At 37.7% G+C, this 24,151-nt stretch overlaps 1 protein-coding gene across 1 annotated transcript in view; it reads left to right on the top strand.

The window, feature by feature from the left end:
- The window catches only part of LOC139742321 (uncharacterized), a 50,668-nt gene that overhangs the window by 10,166 nt on the left and 16,351 nt on the right, over positions 1-24,151 (top strand). Inside the window, exons 10-19 of the mRNA XM_071652897.1 lie at positions 13,155-13,265; positions 13,768-13,893; positions 15,984-16,106; positions 16,526-16,639; positions 17,766-17,894; positions 19,411-19,527; positions 21,159-21,278; positions 22,031-22,159; positions 22,877-22,996; positions 23,497-23,610. Of these exons, the coding sequence (XP_071508998.1) occupies positions 13,155-13,265; positions 13,768-13,893; positions 15,984-16,106; positions 16,526-16,639; positions 17,766-17,894; positions 19,411-19,527; positions 21,159-21,278; positions 22,031-22,159; positions 22,877-22,996; positions 23,497-23,610 (1,203 nt within the window). The remainder of the gene's footprint in view (positions 1-13,154; positions 13,266-13,767; positions 13,894-15,983; positions 16,107-16,525; positions 16,640-17,765; positions 17,895-19,410; positions 19,528-21,158; positions 21,279-22,030; positions 22,160-22,876; positions 22,997-23,496; positions 23,611-24,151) is intronic.

Genomic DNA, 24,151 nt, shown 5'->3' with positions numbered 1-24,151 from the left:
GCTTTGTGTTTTCTATTTCTTCGTGTAGTCCTGTCTTGCGAATCTTCACCATGCCAAAATGGCGGTCTCTGCTCTGAACTTGAATCTGAATTCGGCTTCAACTGTACATGCCTAATGGGCTATGAAGGGCTGTTGTGTGAAAGCAAAGGTAACTAACACAGCATATGACCTCGTCTGAGTTATGATGTAGAGCGTTATTGACACGACAAATATTTACCTGTAAAAATTAATTCATTTGATTTACTACTGAACAATCGGCATGAAATTATTGAAAGTAATTCAACATAGGCGCTTTCTTCAACTTCTCTCCCCAACTGTATGTGTTTGCTGTTTTTAGTTCATCCATCAAATTCATTTTGTTGGCTTGTTCGTGTATTGTCGAGGTTATAATTGTTGTCTTACCTTTGTTTCACAGCCATCATGTCCTTGTCATGCCTTTTTCATTCCTTCGTGTAGTTCTTTCTTGCGACTCTTCACCATGCCAAAATGGCGGCGTCTGCTTTGAACTAGAATATGCATTCGGTTTCAACTGCACATGCCTAGTAGGTTATGAAGGGCGGTTCTGTGAAAGCCAAGGTAACTAATGCGGTATATGACTTCATCTGTATATCATTCCATTATTAACATAACGGATCTCCACTCTAAAACAAAAGGCGTTTCGTTAACTTTACGATATTTTTCTTTCCTTACCAATTATATTTGCGGGAAGCAAACATAGGAAATCATCTCTTTGTGTTACATTCTTACATGCCAACTATATCTGTCCTTCCCATTTCACTTGCAAATTCTCATTTGTAGATGGTTTTTGTGTGTCAGTGTGCTAATTATTGTCTCTCTTTTGTCTCATGTCTGTCGTTCGCTGTCCTGTCTTTTATGTCTCTTTGCATACATTGACGTATTACCTATATGTAGGTGTGATCAATGCAAAACAACTTCCAACCCCCCCCCCCCCCAAAAAAAAAAAGCAGCAGGCAAAATACGCGAACAATTCCAATATTTTACAACAGCAGACATAGGTTTCTAGATTTGGAGAAAATAATGTACCCTTTCATGATAACTGTCTGGTTCTAACATCCATTCCCTCGTTTTTAATTTTGGATGATTTCTCTACTTCTGTAAACTTTGTCGTAACCTTTCCCTCTTGTGTTCTCTAACCATCTTCAACCTAAAGATGCTCTTTGTTTACCATTTCTTCACGTAGTTCTGTCTTGCGAGTCTTCGCCTTGCCAAAATGGCGGTCTCTGCTCTGAACTAGAATCTGAATTCGGCTTCAACTGTACATGCTCTATGGGTTATATAGGACAGTTGTGTGAAACTAAAGGTAACTAATTATGACAAGAAATGACTGGTTTATTACATTACTGACATAAGAGATTCATGGTCATGAAGAACTCACATAACGACGAATTTGCCATGTATTTGTAATATCGCTGTTGCACTGCGAAAACTTAATTAAAAGACTTCACTGACTTAGATAACATTTCCTAGCGCTTACTTTCCAGTTAATCTTTTTTTTGGGGGGGGGGGGGAGGGCTATTTTTTATTCTATCTATTCACTATTAGAATTATTTTTTTTAAAGCAAACGTTCTTTTCAAAAGTTCTTTCTTGAGAGTCTTAACCTTACCAGAATGATGGTCTCTGCTCTGAACTAGAATCTGAAATCGGCTTCAATGTTCAATGGCGTATGACCGATTGGGCCATTCTGTGAAAGCAGAGGTGTGACCTCATTATAATTGACACAGCAGGTTAGCACTTCAAAACGAAAGATTCCATGTCATGAACTCTATATAACTTTTGTTTACATGTCTTTGCATGCAATTTGTACAGTATTGCGAGAAGCAAAATTATTCATAACAATAGTCCTTGCTCTGTTCATGTTCTCTCTTGCTTTGTAAATGTGCTTTCCATCTGTGCGTTCATCAAAGTATCTTATTTTTTTTTTGCATCTTGTGGAAGTTCAAATTGTTGTCGTATCTTTGTTTCGTATCCATCGTCCGCTTGTCATGTTCCTTTCGTTTCTTTATGTAGTTTTTCCTTGCGAATCTTCACCATGCCAAAATGGCGCTCTCTGCTCTGAACTAGAATCTGAATTCGGCTTCAACTGTTCATGCCCAGTGGGTTATGAAGGGCGGTTGTGTGAAACCAAAGGTAGCTACAGTACTGCTCTATGGTTATTAGCATATTATTAACGCACGACATTCAAAATCATCAAGGATTCACATAAGATAAACTACAACTTTGATATGTGTTTGTAAAATCGCTATTGTATCGCAAAAACTAAATCAACATGATTGACTAATTCGTCTCCTTCGTTTCTTCTCGTAATTCCCCGCCAAGTCAAAATGGCGGTCTCTGCTCCGAAGCATAATCCGAACTCGGCTGTATGTGTACATGCGTAATGGCTATGAAGGGCGGTTGTATAAAAGCAAAGGCAGCTAACGCGAAGTATAACTTCATTTGTATTATACAGTTATATGAAATATTCCTTGAGCGACACAACAGCTTTGTATTTCAAATGAAGAACGCCATTTCATGAACTCTTCTACCAGTCTACGTTATATATAAATATGTCTGTACAATTGGTATAAATCGAAGATCCTCGCTTCATCGCTTGCTTAGCATCTGTTTTCCATATCCACTTTAACCAAACTGTTCCAGCTGGTGTTTTCATCTCGTGAAGGTTCTAATTATTTTCTTAACTTTGTTTCATTTCCATTGTCCGCTTATCATGTCTTTTTCATTTGTCTTTGTAGTTCTTTCTTGCGAATCTTCACCTTGCCAAAATGGCGGTCTCTGCTCTGAACTAGAATCTGAATTCGGCTTCAACTGTACATGCCCAGTGGGTTATGAAGGGCAGTTATGTAAAATGAGAGGTACCTAACATTGCCAAATTAATGTTAATAGTTGATGTTACAAATAAATGTCGTGCTATAAAATCACAGATCTACTCGGAATGTCTAAGTCAATCCAACTAATTCGGATTATAATTCCTCTCACATGCTAACTCTCTGGTTTTTATTCAATTTCTTTGAATTATCATTGCCATCATTTGCACATCAAACATTCTTTTTCTATGATTACTGATGCTTACTTCTAAGGCTTACTTTCCGGTTTGTCATTGCATTTCTTTTGGGGTCATCGTTTGTTTTGTTTTGTTTTGTTTTTTTTTTACAGCAAACGTTCTTTTCTCTATAATTACTCTGTGTGTATTGACAAGCTCATAAAGTATGTCTAATTCCTGTCCAATATCCATCGTCTACTCGTCATGTCTCTCTCGCTTCTCCTTGTAGTCCTTTCTTGCGAATCTTCACCATGCCAAGGTGGCGGCCTTTGTTTAGAACTAGAATCTGAATTCGGCTTCAACTGTACATGTCCAGTGGGTTATGAAGGGCGGTTCTGCGAAAGCAAAGGTAACTAACGTATATCATATGACATCACATTAACACAGCAGGGTTGCACTTTAAAACAAAAATTACCATGCCATGAATTCTAATACAAATTCAGTATATATATATGCCTATGCATGCAACAGGTAAAATATTGTGAGAAGCAAAATTATTAATAACAAGGTCCTGCTCTGTTTTATGTTTTGTCTTGCTTTGTATACATGTTTGTGTTTTCCATATCTACGTTCGTCTTACTTTGTTTTGCATCTTGTGGAGGTTTTCGTGTCTTACCTTTGTTTAATGTCCATCGCCCGCTTGTCATGTCTTTTTCATTTCACCATGTAGTTCTTTCTTGCGAATCTTCACCATGCCAAAATGGCGGACTATGTTCTGAACTAGAATCTGAATTCGGCTTCAACTGTACATGCCCAAATACTTATGAAGGGCATTTATGTGAAAGCAAAGGTAACTAATGTTTGGTTTGGGTTCTTTTTTTTTCAGATATTGGTTAATATTTTACTAGAATAACATAACTGATTAACGATTCGAGATATGATAATAAAATAGGACCTATCATTTATTGTGAATTTGTAATCCGGCTACTGCATGGTAAAACTTTCATTTTTCTGATTTTGCAAGCCGCAAAAAAAAAAAAAAAACACCTCACAGAAACTAACAAAGCATCAACACTTACTTTCTTTATAGCTGCCTGTTTCTAATATTCACATCATATGATTATTCTGACTATTCGTTTATGAGTGTCAGCACACATCGCAGTCATATTGTCCAGCTAAGTACCGTGTTTTAAGCCTTGGTTCATGTTCATCGTGTTCATTGTCCCTATACAACTGCTATGTGTCGTATGTCTTTCGCATTCTTCATGTAGTTCTTTCTTGCGACTCTGCACCTTGCCAAAATGGCGGTCTTTGCTCTGAACGAGAATCTGAATTCGGCTTCAACTGTACATGCCTAATTGGTTATGAAGGGCTGTTGTGTGAAAGCAAAGGTAACTAACGCACTATATAACCTCATCTATATGTATATAAATATAAACGATTTGAACATAACTACAGGTTTACGTTTTAAAACAGAAGGCATTTCGTGAAGTTTAGTAAATTGATATATCTATTTTTATTGCTACGTTTCCGCGGAAAGTGAATAAATGAAAGTCCTTCTTTTCTGTAACATTTTCTCTCTGTGTATTTTTTTCCTTCCATTATTATCATTCACACTCTCTCCGTTGCTTTCTGTGAGTTCTCCAAGTTCTAACGTTCCTCTCTTTATTTCTTGTCTGTTATGCGTTTTATGTCGTCTTTCTCGTTTCTTCATTTAGTTCTGTCATGTGAATCTTCACCCTGCCAAAATGGCGGTCTCTGCTCTGAGCTAGAATCTGAATTCGGCTTCAACTGTACATGCCCAGTTGGTTATGAAGGTCATTTTTGTGAATCCAAAGGTAATAGGCATAGTCATGAGTGTGTGGGCGTATTTTGTTTTAAAATCAAAATGAATGATTGCGTCATCATTTAGGTTGTCATTTTCTGGGGTCTTCATGTTTTCTCGTATCAGTTTCCAAGCCATTGTAATGCAACAACAACAAAACCAATATTATAACACCTTTCTGTTGCTAAGGACTCATATCTCATAACTACTCATTGTAGATGTTTTCTCAAAGTTTGTCGTAACTGTTCTCTCGACATACTGTTCTCCTTTCTAACCCTTGTTTCATATCAATAAACTTGGTCATTGTTTCCCGTTTTTTCGTGTAGTTCTTTCTTGCGAATCTTCACCATGCCAAAATGGCGGTCTCTGCTCTGAACTAGAATCTGAATTCGGCTTCAACTGTACATGCCTAATGGGTTATGAAGGGCAGTTATGTGAAAGAAGAGGTAACTAACATTGTCAAATAATTGTTAACATCCTATACACCAAACGTACCTCGTGCTTTTAAATCACTGATGTAATCGGAACATATAGATTTACAATATTTACCAATTAGGTCTATGATTTCTCAAGCATGCTAATTGTCTGGCTTTTTATCTCATTTATTTCAGTTTCATTGTCTTTGTTCGTACATCACACATTTTTTTTTTTTGTGATTACCGTGTGTCTGTGCAAGCTCATAAAGTATTTTCTAATTTGTGTTTATTCTTCATCATCGTTATCTTCTCATGTCTATCTGTCTTCTCGTAGTCCTATCTTGCCAATCTTCACCATGCCAAAATGGCGGCCTTTGCTCTGAGCTAGAATCTGAATTCGGCTTCAATTGTACATGCCTAATGGGATACGAGGGGTTGTTGTGTGAAAACAAAGGTAATTTCAAGGAACTTGACATGTCCTTTATTCCATTATCACCACAAATGAACAGATTCGTGACAACTACTCATTTCATAACAGTGTAAACTCCCACAACGTTATCGTGTATCTGTACACTCGTATCATGGAGACCACACTGTAGCAGTTGGCGATTTTCAACCTTTCTGGTTTTTCAAGTCATTTCATTTCGTTCTGATTTCTGTCATCATACATCAAGCTTTAAAAAAAAAATGATTTCTGTGTTTCTTTAAAATGTATTGTCAGACTAACAAAGTAATTTCTAAACCTTGGTGTATTTCTATCGTCTCCCTGTCCATGTGAAGCACGAAATTTTATTCCATTAACATAATGATATTTTTTAAGTTTACACTTTATCCTCGTCTTCCTTCTATTTATATGACATAACGTTGTCGAGAGCTAATGTGCTCCTCTTAACCTTGGTCACGTCTTTCTCATCATTATTTTTGCAAAGTATTAATATTTTGCATTCCATCCCATCAAACATATACCACTTTTTATGCTTATACTATAGCTCGAACTCAAACCGCAGCTTTCATCACTTGCTCCTCTTTCTCCCGCCATTCACTATCACTTTCATGTCCTTCCGCTATAGTCTTGTCTTGCGACTCATCACCTTGCCAAAATGGCGGCCTTTGCGCTGAACTAGAGTCGCGATATGGGTTCAACTGTACGTGTCCCATGGGATACGCAGGGCTACACTGCGAGCTGAGAGGTAAAAACCAACGACAGCAACAATGCTTCATAAAAGGAAACAATTGCTCTCTTTATAGATCTTGCCGTTAATGATTATACTAACTTACTAAACATTTTTTTTTTCGCCAGCGTTGAAATGCTTTTTGAGACTGAGGCTAATTTGAAGTATTTACTCTGAATAAGTTGTGAACGCTGACATTTTTACCCTGTAAGAATATATCAATCTTGGAGAAAAAAACCCAACAAAAACCCGACAGAGTAAACGTGGCAGGCCGTTTATAAATACATGTATTCTGGTTTATGATCGTAAGGGATAATTTTAGCTGTCATATAGTTCACACTTCTTTCCTTGCATCTTCCGTTTACCCCCCTTATAATCCTCGCAGTATCAATTGAATAGGCGAGCCTTACTGATACAGTTCTACAGGAAGCAAAATAATAACAAAAAAAAATCATAACTTCCCTCTAGCCATGCACCATACATGCCCCTACTGATTGCAATATTTGAAGTTATTCACACCTTTAACAAATTCTTTGTCAGTTGATGCAAAATGAAGAAGTAGGGCCTTTGTATATACATTATGGCTTCATATTGGATAGGTAATAATCATTAAAGGAACGCTAGAAATTGAAATATACTGGACTCTCAAATTAGTGTGTTTTTTTTTAAAACATAGTCAGTAGTGATCAGATTTCCTCTAAAGAGAATGGACGTTTATGGTATAACTTCGGTCATTCGGGGCCCGGTATTAACGTGGTTCCTTCATTACTGTCCGGCAATATATCCTTCAGCTATTCCTTTTCTACCCTATTAATCCCCTGCGATATGAATAGAAATGCTTGTTCTTTTTTCTCTTTTTTTTTGCATTTTTCTCTTATACCTTTGTTATATCACTTTTCCTTCTACCAGTCTTGTCTTGCGATTCTTCACCATGCCAAAATGGCGGGCTTTGCTCTGAATTAGATTATGAATTCGGCTTCAACTGCACATGCCCCCTTGGATATACGGGGATGTCTTGTGAAGTGAAAGGTAATTAACTTAGATGCGTAACATCGATTGTTCATTTACCCCAAGTAGATATTCAAAAGTTAAAAAAATAGCAGCAGCAACAACAACAACAAAACAGAACACAAAAAAATCCTCATACACATCAGTGGAAAATTGCTCTCCATGTTGGCATGCCTTATTAAAGTATGAGAGATAAGTACTTTTCAGACAACAGTGGGTTATCAACATGTATGCGTGTTTTACTTGAAGCAGGATAATACTCATATATATATATATATATATATATATATATATATATATATAATGATATCCGAAAATCATGCTATATCATCCTAAGTACAGTATCCGTTATCTTTTGCTAATGATATACAGTATATTGGCAGAAATAGATAATTTACTCCAGTCTAAATGTTCGCTCGATTCTTTCATTCTTTCTTTCCAAAATAATGTTCTGTATTTCTGTTTTTTTTTATTTGTGTTAAACGTGTCTTGTCTTGCAAGCTATAATAACATTCTGTGCTCTTACTCGTCATGCTTGTCCATATACCTATACCTGTCCTCTTCCCTCGTTCTACTAATGCAGTTCTGTCGTGTGAATCATCACCGTGTCTTAATGGCGGCCTATGTTTGGAATCGGATATTGATTTTGGTTTCAATTGTACATGTTCAGATGGATATACAGGTGCTTTCTGTGAAACTAAAGGTAACCCGCATGCAGTATACAGGACTCTACATTGATTAGATATGCACAACATGTACTTCACAGCGAAAGCTTATCCATAATGATAGTGATTACTCTTAATGCCATCTGTATCAAAGCAAAACAACGTTTCTTACACTAGTCATGATATCTTTTGTATTCGCATTTGCACTGCGTAGTTGATAGGTATCGAAAACCGTCATTTCAGTCATATCTTTCTGTCTAATTTCCAACGTATCCTTTCTATCCCGCACTGCATACAAAAACGACAGTGGCTCAATTGTGTTTATTATGCCGAATTGTACTTTGCGCCTTGCCCACCATAATGTTTCTAAGCATGTACTTTGTATGCGTTTTTAATTATGGTATTAAAATGCGGGCGATTGATATCATGGTGAACATTGATGAAGACATGGTGGATTGAACTCCATATAGCGCCTTCCGCAAAAGAGAGAGATATGCACGTATTCTTTACCGCATTTCCTGTTTGATTTTGGAGGGAAAAGAGGGGTTGAGGTGCTTATTCGTGTAACCTGTTAATCAAGGTCTATTGAGATGATAAAGCTATCTTCTTATCTTCGCTGCTTAATTGCTGTCTTCCTCTTTGCATCTCTCCTTCTCGTTTTGCCAAATTAGTATTGACCTGCGCGTCGGCACCTTGTCTTAATGGAGGCACGTGTACAGAGTTATCCGCAGGCACGGGATATACGTGTAGCTGCCTTGCCGGATATGCGGGACAACGCTGTGAGACAGAAGGTAAAATCTATTTTGGACGATGTGTTATATAGTATTCTGAAGGAAACACCTGCATGTGTTAAATAGTCTTGGGTGTTCGAACGGGAGGCTAACAGAAGTTTAACATCACCACCAATCGAATGTACACATTACACTAATTAGGTCAAAGGCATAGTGTTACACGATTGAAGAGACTTTCCAGGAAAAAATAGTTCATGTAAGATATGGCTTAATTCTATGAAAAATTAATAAATCAAGACCATCAATAGATTCTTCATAGGACGAGATGGTATGGCATTATTCCAATTAATTCAAATCTGACACTGTGTCGTTTCCGGACATACTAATTAGTGTTGAGGAAAATGGTAAGGCTCCTAAACGAGAGTTTAACTCTTTCTTTGCCTGAGGTTTCCGACAGTGTGTACAATGCTATGGGGCTTTTCAATGCCAATTAGTAGTCAGAGCACACATAGGGTTAACTGAAGGTCATTGAAATCGATATTCTCATTTTAGCGAGATTGTCTTCGGTGATAAGAGCGCTATTCAGCTGCATATAAATTGAGTGCGGAACAACTTTTTTTTTGTCGGTGAATATACATTGGTTTGCATGTTTGCATTTAATATAATATCGTTATAAAAATCAATTCAAAGATATATTACATATGAATTTACATTACTATTTTTTTCTTATTACACTGGGTGTCTGTCAATTCAGGCAAGACTTAGTTAAATAAAAAAGAGAGAAAAGAATGAGACAGTCAAACTTACAACAAGAGCGGATATATTACCATAAATATGTGTAATGCTGTATTGCGATATTCATGCTTGTACTGTGGTATTTCGGTGTCACTGCAACGGGAATGGGAAAAGGGAAGAGGGTACGTGCCCCTCTTCAATATATGTTTTGCTCTGTTCTTTTTTGTGTCGTATTGTTTTTGTCCGATACTTCTGCATCACAAAAATACTCGCTTTTTTTTCTTGCTGTCGGGACTTGCGCTGTGTTTTCTTGAAGGAGTTCACCTTGGGTTCTTATATTATGATCAAGAATTCCTCGTGATATATCGTGTGATTTTCCTCATTGCTAATCAAAGCCCATGGAAGCATCTTAAGTCGTTGAAATTGCAGTTGACAATTGTGCATTTTTGTGTGCTTTTCCGAGTAAGAATGTATTAGAGTACTATTGAAGACGTTATGCTCACAATGACGAATAAGCAAGATAATTTGTATATTTAAAGTCAAGAGTCAATATCAGTACTCGGGATTGGGAGGGACAAGAAAAAATATCATCTAAACTACTTTAATATGAAGTGGACAAAAGGAAAGCAGCTCAGCTTGATAATTAGTATCAATTTTCATAGGACGACAAATATTCATGAACGGGAAGAAGTGTGTTTATGACGTCACTATCAAAACAACAGTCAAGTAGCAACAACTTTGCTCAGGCTACACTTTGAATTGAGAAAACATGCATGTTACCTTCGCTGGCGTACAAAACTTGCGAGTTTGACATGGACCAGTGAAGCAATGTCTGCGCAGGTAAACACACGGGGAGCTAATACCATCACTTCTAATGCAGCTGCCATCTAGCTAAATGTCACCAGGGAAACTAACATTCAGTAACGGTTAATATATCACAAATGTTCCTCCTTATCCTTTCCCTGCGGAAGCAAAAAACCCAGTTCCCACAATGTGTGCACACTGTGTTCGCTGTGTTCGACTATATGGAAACGCTCAAATTCAACAGTGTGAAAAATATTTCACACTGTGGTATGCTTTTTTTCCACACGGTATTCACAAAATGTTCTGTTTCACACTGTGAATTGATAAATCACACTGTGAATCCACGTTTCACAATGGGTTCACTCTGTTAAAACGCTCGAATGTAACGGTGTGAAGAGATTTTACACATGTACACTGCAAAAATTCCGATGTTAAATAGTGAACACCGAGTTGGTGTTAAATTTTCGGTGCTCATTATGGTGTTAAATTAACACCTCCGGGTGTCATTTCCAAATTTTAAACTGCTTTTTGAAGAGTTTCTTAGTAACTGCACTTCTTGTTGATTTTTAATTTAAACAAGACGATCAAGAATTTTACATCAAAATACTAGATTTTTGAAAAAATGTGAAAATAAATTTACACCAAAGTAACACCAGCTGGTGTGGTCACTTATTGAAGCTGGACGGGTGTTAAACCATTGATATTGACACCAACAAATATCAAATCAACACCATGTGGTGTCATTTTTGAATTAACACCAGTACAGTGTCAAAATAACACCAGGTACAGTGTCAAATTAACACCACGAAGTGTCAGGTGAACACTTTTCAACACCATCACAGTGCATTTTTAACACCAGTCCTGTGGGTGTTGTCCTTTATTGAAGATTGATCGGTGTTAGATTTAACACCCGTGGTGTTAAATCTAACACCGATGTTTTTGCAGTGTACTGTGTTAACAGTGTGTTCAAGTGTGTTTCACATTGTGTTTCACATTATGGAACACTGTGTTCTTTCCAGCAGGGCTCCCTGTATATCTGATGCCTGTTTGAATATACAATGCTTCAATGTCTGTACTCCGTTCACAATGCACCTTCTCTGTGTTCTTAACTTTGACACTGTGATTACCACATCAATAAACAAGAGTATTATACATGTAGCCGAAATACTAACATTTCTTTTATTCTTATTTTTCCTATACCAGGTTGCTACGGCAGTCTTCGGGAGAACATAGACATTCTCTCAAAATTTGATGTTTTCATTGAAAAAATCTTAATGCATGTATTCCCCTGTTTTATGTTTTATGCATATCGTATTTATATCATAAATTTTCTTTCTTTCTTCCTTTCCCTCATTTTTTCCCCTGTAATACCTATAATGACATGTGACATTCATCATGAACGTATTTCATTGTGTTGTCAAATGCAGTCCTGGATGATTTGATTATTTTGTCTTCAAGTAATCATTAGTAACAAACATGCAATGCAATTTTGTGTGATAACAATTCCATCCTTCTCCCCCACGTTATATGTCTCTCTATAGCCATTCAACTAACCACCTAACCGTAGTTTGTCCGTTTGTGTGTATTGCGGACGTTTCGCAATATACGCACTGATTTCGTGTACCTTTTTTCTCAATATATTCATTTTATGTGTGATTTACATTGTTAAACTAATGTATTGTTCACTATAATTATTCTTTTTATACAATAAAACATTCTCATTTGATATTTCACAATTGCGCTTGTGTGTTGTCGTCCAGTAAAACTTTAAATGCATGTGTTTCCCTTACGGTTAGATTCATCGCTACACACTTTCCATGATTGTTTCTCGAAAAAAAAAAACTCACACAAAATGCAAACTTACGAAATCGGATGTTTTATTTCCTCTGGTCACTGCTGGTCGATGGCTGTCATACTTTGTAAATGTGTGTCCATGAGTATTAACTCAGTTATCGCAGGGTCTGATAAAGATAAATGTACCTGTGTACATGCATTCAAGATGAATTAATATGATCATTCGAAAATTCATTTTTAACAATACACATGTATTATGATTAATGAAAATGGATTCATGCGTCGTGAATAAACGTCGCATTACAGACTCAAGTGCGTAGTTTTCTGAATACATACCTCTATGTATATTTTCGAATGAGAACGATTTTGTTTTCCTGGTAATGTCGTACAATTACCTTGCAGCATTTGCCATTTTTTTTTATATAAATGACACGATTTGTCACTAGCATTTAATATTCCCCCTTGTTTCTTTATGTTCCTGTTTTTGTTGTTTTACATGACATAAATTTGGAATGGAAGGCTTATTTACAAGAACGATATCTGAAATGAAAATATGATAATGTCTCTACGAATCTCAGGCTAAAAATATCGCACTGCTCTGAAACCTTGTTTGCATTTTATCCACGGGTGACTCTTCGATAATGATAGATTGCACATAATGGGAAAGATTATTGACAAAATTGTAATGATTATTGAGCTGAAGCCTTATTTTCCTTGTGTGAGTCACAGAAACATTGCTTTGCACATGTAATCTCCACCACAAGGAGATTAATAATGAGTTTCTTTTGCCACCGTCATGTCAATAGTGACTGCTGGACATGTTCAATTGTGTCTCCTTGACGCAAGTTATCACCAAAGTCATGAATGTGACCAAAATGCGGTTAGGCAGATCCCAAAAACTGAGTTTCAAATCTTCTCTTTTGAAGTTATCTAGCTATTACAATCACAGAATGTACTCAGTATATCGTCACTCTATTATTGCTTTTTGGTATCTTATCACAGAGGTTGCGTGTAACTCGAATCCATGTGTCAATGGCGCCTGCTCGAACACAGGAACTGGATATTCGTGCACCTGCTTTAGTGGCTACACTGGAACTAATTGTGACCAAATAGGTAAAAAACAAACAGACAAAAAAAGATACAAGCTTAAACCCTTTTGTCTATTCGTAAAGTGTCATTGGTCGACCATTTAGAGTTTGTTGTACTAGATCCAAGGTGATTTCAACGTTTTAGCCAGGTAGTTTTTTTCTATATGCCGTGTGAGATTTGTAGGATCTAACAAACTGGCATAAACGACATCTAGAATGAATGGCAGGAATGTCTGACGAAATGTTAAAGGAGTAAATATATGAATAAGTTTCATTATCCATCGACGTCTGGACGTGGCAAAATCTGTACTATTGGGAAGGAGAAAAGGGCTCTATTTTTTTTTCTTACGTAAGATTATTTGATACATAAAGCAAGTATGTTATTTCAACAGTTATTCAACATCACTTCGCGTGAACGCCGGGCATTTTTTTTTTCGTTTGTATTCATATTTTCAGTCAATTATCCTGCAACCACTAAATGCCGAGCCATGCATTTGATATTTTTACTTATTTTGTTATGTCTACAGTTAACGTCTCACCTTGCGACTCATCACCCTGCGGTAACAATGGCATTTGTTTCACGTCTCAAGTTGGAACCAGTTATGTGTGTAGTTGCTTCACGGGTTTCTCGGGAACGAACTGCGAGATCGTTAGTAAGTCGAGTCTGGATAGATGCAATGCATGCAAGTGCCTGAAATTATTGGTTGCAGTTTTCTTATGTTTTTTTTTCTTTTGCAAAGTATTTCATTGGCTTCCATGGAGACATGGTTTCATTGTTCTTGCACGTCATAAGGCGACTAGTAATTATTCATACGCTATCTGTGATGTATGCTTAAAGAAGCTTTGCTGTAGTTTCTTTTTTCTTGAAGGAACTGAGATAATCACAATTAAAAATACATCAAATGACAATTCACTAGGGATTTTGCACGTCATCCCCTCAAACAGAGCACAAAATCTAAAGTGAGATGCGTCCTGACTTTCGAATTGTGTGCTTATTGGTACGTTGATATTGTAACGTACTATAATTACACTTATTGTAGATTATCCCAACTTCAATGCATCCATAAATTCCACCAATTGATTGTAAAATTAGCTGTTTAGAAAAAAACTTTCTGCAACAAAATCTGTTGCGTCATCTCATTTCTTATCATTTTCGTGGGCTAATTCGGAAGTAGCCTGCCTATCCAATTCCATCCATTTTACCATTTAAACATTGCAATTTTGACTCTGATCATTGCCACACACTTGTGTAAGCTCGTAAGCCTATCAAAATGTCCATTTACATATCATTCTTGATATTTTTGTTACTTTCAAACTATACAACACATAGGAGAGATGGGCTCGCTGTTGATGTCATTACTTGCAAACATTCATATAGGGAAAGCTACTGCTAAGGGTGGGATTTCACGGAGCACGCGAACGATTTGCGAAGGACGCGAATGACAAAATCCAACATTCGGAAAAGTTTTTCTCCGAATGTGTTCCGACAATGAAGCCGAAAACTATTCTTGCGCATTTTGTGCGAAGTTTCCACGACGTTTGTGCGAATGTCGTGTGTATCATTGCGAAAGTACAGCATGTTACGTACACGAAGAACACGCGACGGAAATGCGAACAACGAAACATTTCCAATAATCATGGGAGAAAATGTACCCAAGGAGAGGTGGAAGCTGTCTTGAGTTGAATTTTTTTTTCTTTCCTCTATTTCTCCTTACTTTTTCTCTCATTTCTCTATCGTGTGCTTGCCTACATTCTTTTTCCTAATACCTATCTCCACTAGAAACGAGCATCTGATTTTTTTTTCAGTTCCTCCGACACATAATCTCTATAGTTCAAATGAAATTTTACATACTTAAGATTAATCTTAAGTGTATTCTGCGATTTTTTTTGTATATCAAACATTTCTTTCTCTTTGCTAGTCTTTAATTTCTTTTGTTACTATAGTTGTTAATAATTCTTTGATGTTTAGATGTATGCTACGATTTTTATCTGTAGAAAACGTATAAGTCATACGTCCCCCAAACGTGCGCAAAACGTTCGCGAGAATGTCTCAAAATGTACGCGAACAGTTTGCGATTACGTCGTAAAATGATCGGAAAAACTTCGCAGATTTCGCATAACATACGCGAGACATTCTCCAAAGTTTCGGAGACTGTTTGGGGTTTCACGAACATTTTGCGAACATCGCGCGTGTCTTGCGAAGGTCTTGCGCATATGACGAGGCTTTAAAGACACTTTCGAGAACAATTCACGAGCAAATCACGACCAAGTGTGCGGAAAAGGTTCGCAAAAAATTTCAAACTTTTTTGAAATTCTCGCCGAAGTAAAAACGACATTCGCGAACAACTGACGACGCTTCCGAACCCTCACGTTCGTTTGGCGAACTTTTGCAGACTAAAATACGAATGCTGGATTTTGCCATTCGCGTCCTTCGCAAATCGTTCGCGTGCTCCGTGAAATCCCACCCTTACTAGTACCGGTGTTACGCTCCAGGCTGTTTTTGTGTACTCGCTTCGGTGCTTGCCAGTGTTTAGTATGAATGTGTATGTATCTGTTATTTATGATCATGCATAATCACTGATGTGGAATAAGACAAGAATGGACTTTTCAAGCCTCTAAGTTACTACGATAAACGCATGTTTCCATCACTCCATCGATGCATTCATCTGCCTTTGTACCCATTTACCCATTATTGTATTTATGATCCATCCTTCCATCCGTTCACGTTGTATCTGTCTCTCAGCTTTGGAGCCCTGTGCTAGCAGCCCGTGCCAAAATGGCGGCACGTGCTTGGTTTCTAGCGACCGGTCCTCCTTCACCTGCCAATGCCCCGCAGGTTTCAGCGGCGAAACCTGTCTAGTATCCGGTATGAGCAAAGTTTGTGGAGTTCAAGTAGCCCTATATAGTATCATTGTAGCCAACGCTTGTTGTGCACATGTGTCTCTGCGGTCTGCCTGCCTTGCATGAAAACACGATAAAGTCCTTTAGTAAAAGTATGTGATACCTTGGAAGCCTGTAATTACACTGGATAAAAACAGTACAGTAGCTTTCAAGATAAATTCATGATTGAAATTTCGTGCGAGTGTATTTTCATGTTTGTTACACTCGCGATGGAAACACATCTAAAACGGGTTCAAAGTTAAATTAAATGTAAGTCCTGCGTTATCAAGACGTTATAAAAAAGAATAAAATCATATGCCGAGTAAATGTGTGATACTACGAATGTACCTTGATCACTATACATTCATGCGATTCTCTGAATATCTTTTTTCGTTCCTCTTCCAGCCAACGGTTGCGCCTCCAACCCGTGTCAGAACGGCGGTATCTGTGGCAACACGGCGAGCGGATACACCTGCACCTGCCCCGCTGGATATGTTGGGGACAACTGCCAGACTTTCGGTAAAACCTGTGAACGGCATCTTATGTTGAATCTCGCTATTTGCTGAACACTGTAGAGCATTGCAGCTTTTTAGTCGCATCCCCTTCGTTTTTCCTGACATTCTTTATTTAAACTACTTGTGAAAAACTTACAAAAAAAGGGGGGAGGGAATGTTATGTGTTGAATTCCAAGTACATGACAGCGTACGACAGCAAGAGCTTTGAGTTCGTTGTTGCAGAAATGATCGAACGTGATTTTACGGTGTCAATTAAGTATGTTGCCGGGCATGGCCACTGTAAAATTTTGGATGGGTCCCTCACTCTCCCTCTGTCTCTTTCCGATATCAAATCTAATCAAGCTCATTTATCAATTTGTTACCGAAAGAAACAACCACTGCACCCCTTGGGAAGGGGCAGTGCATAATTCACAGTTCGTTGAACATTTGAATAGTTTGTTTATTTGATACAAATACAATACATTGGCTTCTCGCCAATCATAGCTTGGCAAAGATTTGTATATGCAAAGAGCTGAAACCGAATCGTTTTACTGACATTAAAAAAGGGAGCCACTCTAGTGAAAGTGCTGTGTTCATATTAGATATTGCCATGCTTACATTCTGTGTTGTTTGAAAAAGAAAATATAGACAATTAGCATCATGCATAGAGTGATATGTGTGAACATGCTCCCTGCAAAGTTGTTCTCGAATATAGATTGCTTCGTTTTATGATTTATCGGGGTACCGTACGTTACACTTGCATGATTTACGTTACACTTGCATGACTTGCATGATTTCATTTCCTTTTTGGTCACCATATTTGTTTTGTTTTGTTTTGTTTTGTTTTGTTTTGTTTTGTTTTGTTTTGTTTTGTTTTGTTTTGTTTTGTTTTTTGGGGGTCTGTATTCTTGTTTGTTTTGCCTGTTTATTCGTTTCAATCATGACATGCCTTTCTGTTCCTGTCAAGCATCATTTCATTCATATTTCAACGTCAAGTTCTTGTCTGTAGAAAGCTCTTATAGGGTACACAGTGTGTGTGTTTGTTTTGTGTGAATTTGTCTTTATTCAGGTTATTGATACGTTTGATTGTTACTATTTGCGCTATATAGATCATCTGTTGTTCATGTATGCTTCGCTTTTCATGATTATAGTGAGCCCGTGTTCCCCAAACCCTTGCTTGAACTCTGGCACGTGCTTCCAGATGCAGGGTAGTTCCTCGAACTACTTCTGTCAGTGCCCGGATGGTTTCGAAGGCGCAAATTGCGAGAACCCGGTGTATGGTGAGTCCAGCCCACAATCTTGGTGCCATCACTCATGACCCATAAAGTCATCGAGATAAAGCAATATGATGTTGTCACAACAAACAGAAAAAAAAAAATCGTTGTATTGGCGTAACCCGCCCGACCCTAACCCCCCCCCCCCCGACCCTGAACTTTTCAACAACAACAAAAAGAAAAAAAAAGGAAATACATCGTTTTTACCGACAGAGGGCGCGATACGGGTTTGCGAATTATCAAAAACAACAACAACAACAACAACAACAGCTGGTGTCGGGAAATGGCCGCGCAGTACAGCGTGTCGGCGACTGGCAGGTCCGGTTATATTATTCGGAGAATCGATTCGTCAGTGGCGCTGGGTGATTTGGCCCAGGAATTTGTTCGTTCGTATTCTGACCGGTATGTCGTGACGGCTTTTAAACCGGTGATATAACAAACTTTGGATGCAACAGACCCTCTCTATCGAATGGAGTTTTGTTATATGAGTTTTACACGTAAAATACAGGTAGCAAAAAAAAAAAAAAAAAAAAAAACACGCCCGCCCGACCCTATTTGAAAATCTCATGTTACGCCAATACAACATTTTTTTTTTAGCCTTAGTTAGCTGCAGACGTATCGCAATATCAACAGTGTTGTAGCGGCTTGAAAGCCATAATCCCGCTCCCAAATCACTTGCATATCCTTAGCAGTAGCAGTGCCACATATTCCTCATTCTGTCGTAAATGTCATTTGCTTTTGTCTGAGTAGAGAACGTTGATTTGATTCAGTTTTCCTTCTCTGTTTTTTTTTTCTTTGCGTTGCTTCGCATAGTAAAAAAGCCGCCTCACGTATGGGCTGAAGGAAACCCATAATAATCTTTGATAGTCATTTTCATATTATTTCTTTTTTTTATTATCATGATGCTTCCACAGACACAAAATGCATGCCTATTACAAACGAACTTCAAGGAGTTTGTAGTTTCAATATGTTCGTGATCATTAATTATACAGAATTACTTATGAACCTAGTACCAAAGAATGAAAATCAATAAATCTTTGTAGTACTATAAGTATTTTAGGTTGTTTGTGTATGACTTGCATGCTGTTGATCTGCGGGATTTTCTTGGTTATGTTACATTTTTTTGATCGTCATTATTGCTAATATTGGACAAGAGAAATGACAAAAAATTATTTCTCTTTTCTTTGTGTATCGAGTTTGCTAGGCTGTTAAAGTAAGCTTTATATCAATAACCGCATGAAAATTTGAAGCATGAATGCAGCTATGCTATGTTAACTTTAATATGACTGTACTCTAGACTGTCGGCATTCTGTGATCGGTAATGATAATAGACAATAATATAATATCACAATGATGCAGTTGAGTCAATGGATGGCTAGATAGAGAGATAGATAGAAAGTTGTGATATCTTATATAAACTGAGCATGACTGACTGAATAACAATGTAGTGCTATCTGTATATTATTACTCATTTTGTGTGTGCGTGCGTGTGTCGTTCCGTCAATCTATTTTGTACGCATAGTGTCTCCATGTGCATCCAATCCGTGTGTGAACGGCGCCACCTGTAGCCTCTTTGGAGCCAACTCGTATGGATGCATGTGCGCTGATGGCTTTCTTGGAGACAACTGCGAAGTCGTTGGTATGAACATAACAGGGCTGTAAGAAACATGTGTCTTCTTGAAAACAAAGACACACGAAACCACTATAAGAAGACCTTAATAATAAAGGATTTGGTGTGAAAATAATTATGTATATAAAGCTTTAGCTGTTGCCAGGCTATCCGCAACATAGGAGTCTGAAGGGAAAATATTGCTGCAGTAAACATGCAAGTTTTGCATAACATGTCTAGGTTAGAACAAGCATAATGGGAGAGAAATGTTTCGGCTACTATCGTGTAGTACAACTCTGAGTTTGCAGCAAAGCTGTATCTTTTGAATACAGTTCCCGGAAACTAGTCAAATGCTGTCAATAATAGATGGAAAACAGATATGGCTATCAAAATAACACTGGCACTCAGTTAGTTGGTAGCGTAGATTTTTTTTTTAGATGCTGTACAACTGTTCTTAAAAAAATCTTCTTACCTAAAAAAGTATGGCAATGTAATTTCCGTCGTGATGCAAGAGCGATTTATATAATAATGATGTTATTAATGATAACAATAGCAATAATAATAATAATGATAATAATAATAAAAATGATACAGGGTGCTTATAATGCGCCAATTCCACATAACTAATGTGCTCAAGGCACAGTAGAAAAAGTGAGTTATGAAGTACAGAAATCATTACACACACACACACACACACACACACACACACACACACACACACACATATATATATATATATATATATATATATATATATATTCAGACAATAACATCGCGATCACTATCTTTAGACTTAGTTTGCTATGAGAGAGCCCCTGATATTGAATGAGTTTATCCCCAATTGCTTTCTGAGATGAAATGATAGTAACGTTCAATATACAGCATGTCATCGTTTACTGCATGTGGCATGTCTGGGCCCCTTCCATAAGCCTAAGGTAACGTTACAACTAATGGTAACTCTGCAATCGGTGGTAACCATCAGTGATTACTTGGATTTGATTAGATACGGAGTGATGCTGCTATGATAGTAACCCTTGATTAAAGAGATACCATTAATTGTATAGTTCCCATGGTAATGATTTTATGCAACGGAATTCTGATAGATGATTCATGTCAGCAAATATTGTGAGGAAGTTGCTCTTTTCTGTTCATCTCCGTTTTATTATCAGATTTTTTTTTTCATTCTGAAATCAAAATGTTACAGAGAGAAGTTATAAAATGTGATTATGTGTTAACCACTGTCATGATTTAGTCATTTAGTCATAATTTAGTGTGAATATGACGTTTACACCTTGTCACACTCTGTTACCAAGTCAGTTGGGAATAAATCTGCTGGGTCCACCTGTTTCGCAGACATGCACTTATACGCACATGCAATGGTTTTATAGTATTATATCACCACATTGTTGAAACGACACACAGCATGATAATGCATCTCCGCGGAGGTAATTCCACACAGACTGTGGACGTAGTTATGCATCTACGTACTCCTATATCCGCCTTCCTATACTATCCACCTTCTTACACTCTTCTGTTCTTTTTGACTTCTTGTTTTGGACATATTTGATGTACGTCACTGCCGCACCACCAACACCAACACCACCACCACCGACACTGTCTTGTTTTACATCCCGCACACTACTGCGCGCACACGGGGACAGACCCTTGCTCCACAAATCCGTGCGTGCGCGGACAGTGTTTCATCAGCTCGGCAGGTTTCTTGGCGTACTATTGCTTTTGCCCTGTCGGCTACACCGGTAGTACTTGTGACGAGGTTGACGGTAAGGGTGCTTTTTCCAAGCCCACTTTTCAGAGTATAGTCTCACTTCGATGTTTCGAACTGATGAAGTAACGATTATAAATAGTGGCTTTATTAAAAAATGCTCTCGTCTTTTAGTGCGATGCGTGATTTGGCATTCATGTCCGTGTGCACCGTTTGTTTGTTCAAAGACACTACTACTTACATTTGTAAGAGTAGCGATCACCTATCTTGGGTTCTTTGAGATATCAATGTTCAGTAGAATTAATGAAGGAGCACATGCACGGGTATAGGAGCCACTATGCTCATCTCGTTACAAAATGACAATCTTTATGCTATAATGAAAAAATGCACGTCTATCTACTATTCTATTCAATATTCTGTGGCTAAGGCCGTCTCTATAATCACAACCAATAGACAGTGACAGATATGCCTTCTTTTATATGATTCATACAAAATTTTTCTCCTTTTTAAAAACCCGCGTAGGTTACACTGCATATTAGTCTCTTCAGAACGGCTTTGTATCTTAATTGTACGATAATGCACCTTCAATAGCGGGCACAGGAGGAATGGATGACATTTCCGTAGCAAAGCCATTTGTTAAAACAAAACCTACGCGCACGAAGACATTCACGGCATTTAATTAGAGTATGATGGCTTTTCAGATGTATTCATTCAAGTTTAAAGACAGAAAGCTACTTGTCAAAAAGCTGACGGAAATCTTGGTGTATTTTGCCTAATCACGTTTTGTTTGCTTATCGATTATTTCGACAGATCCATGCATCTCCGGACCATGCTTAAATGGCGCCACCTGCGTCCAGGATTCGTCCAGTACCAATGGGCTCGTCTGTCAATGCGCGCCAAATTTCTCGGGAGAATTCTGTCAGACCTACGTTCCGCCAAGTAAATATTGATTTAAACGATCATACAAATGGCTCTTCTGTCGTATGTCTTTTTTCGTGTTGTTTGGTGTTGTTGTTACTGTGTTTAATTCTTTAAAATTATCTTTCTTTACTCTGTGAGGTAAAAGCAAAAGATGTCGAATGGGAAATTGCCACGGAATGCTGTGAAGTTATCAGTGCAAGAACTTTAGAAGAGCAGAGAGTAAACTGATGGTCTTTTTTGATAGATAATAAGCCAATGATGGCGATGATGATGATGATGAAAACGATAATGATACAAATAATGATGAATTATTATTAATGCTAATTATTAATGACATTGCTATAAGAAAAGAAATGAAAGAAAGAAAGATATTAATCAGAGGGGTGAAGGTTCAGGTGCGGCTGTCTCAGGGACAGCCTGGTGGTAGTGTCGCTGCCCGGAAAGCAGTAGATGACAGTTTCGAGTCCCACTGGTTCCTTTTCCCGACACGTTTGTTAATTTACAGATCAGCAGTTGCGATCTTAACAAATTTAATTTGTAGAGGGAGACAAGGTGAAGAAACTCGCACCTGAAGAAAAGAAATGTTGACTAGAAATGATAATATTTTATGGGTGGTAACACAGAAATAGTTTCATTATAGTCATCATTGTTGATATTTGATGGTACATCTGTACGCTGTTGATGTGCCTCAGTCTGCTTTCCTGACCTTTGAACTGTGTATGTACCTTGCCACAGCCGATCCATGCAACCCAAATCCATGTCTGAACGGGGCCGGCTGCTTCATCGACGGTGTTAACAGCAGACAGTGTGTCTGTCCCACCTACTATAGCGGCGATCTGTGCGGAGACTTCACCCGTGAGTTGTTTTTCATCATCAATCTTTTCAGCTTCCTGAACATCTAGAAATAATGAAAAAGATTAAAAAAAACATATAATTTCATTCCCACCAATACTTGTCCACATGATGTCGTTAAATTGAATGGTGGGTTCGTGAACATCACCGCCAGATTAAAGTTGACGATCGCCCCGTTTCAAACTATCAAACCTCAAGGAACATTCGACCTGTGAACGGCAGTCGAGTTTAACGCATTTAACTCATTTTCGATAAGTTTGCTAAGCTACATTTTATTCGTTATTAATCTTAGAACATAATGCATTTTTTTTTCTTTAAGACCTAGGCCTATCTTTGACATCACTTGCAAATTATAGCAAAGTCAGTCCATATTCGAACATTTTTTCCTCTCATTTCGGTTTATACAGTCTGTCATCAGTGTCTGTTGTGGCCCCATGAGGTGAACGATCCTTGAATTGTTGTTATCCAATAAATCATGCAAAAATGTGTCATTATTTATTTAGCCCCCGATGTGTGCGACTCGAACCCATGTGGCGCCAACGGGATTTGCACCAACTTCATCAGCTACTACACTTGTCAGTGCCTGAATGGTTATACTGGATTGTCGTGTGAAAACGGTAAATATTCATGTTTTGTTTTTCAGACTCAGTAAACATTTAAAGAAATAATAAAGCGGAGGAAAGTAAATCAACAGATTGGATTATGTTTATTATACCAATATTGAGAACCTATATAGGTCAAATAAAAGCAAAATTCTGGCAAAAACTTCAGAGTGCAACGGAAAACGACGGTTGATTAATTGGAGGCATCGGTCATGAAACTGCCAATTACTGTTTCATCATCTGTTTCCCTTTTTAATAGAGTTTTTTACGAACATGTTCAAAACCACAATCAAAGCTTTAAATCTTGCTTGACGTAATCAATATTTGAGGTTTGAACCGGCCAAGATATGAAATCGATGCTGATGTTAAAGTGTTACTCAACACTAAAATGACTTTGATAGACTAAAATCAATCAAATTAACTAATAGAGGTCCTATCGATGTAAGATGAGAAAGTAATTGAATTTTGAAGTCTTCACTAAATATGCTCATATCATTTTGGAGAGGGGATGATGTCATCATCCCGCAAACCCCTCTTGCCCTCCCATACATCACAA

This window comes from Diadema antillarum, unplaced genomic scaffold (assembly GCF_040938485.1).
Source record: "Diadema antillarum isolate AM-2024a unplaced genomic scaffold, OU_Dant_1.0 seq00000996_RagTag, whole genome shotgun sequence".
Taxonomy (NCBI): domain Eukaryota; kingdom Metazoa; phylum Echinodermata; class Echinoidea; order Diadematoida; family Diadematidae; genus Diadema; species Diadema antillarum.
This window is presented reverse-complemented; position numbering and strand designations above follow the sequence as displayed.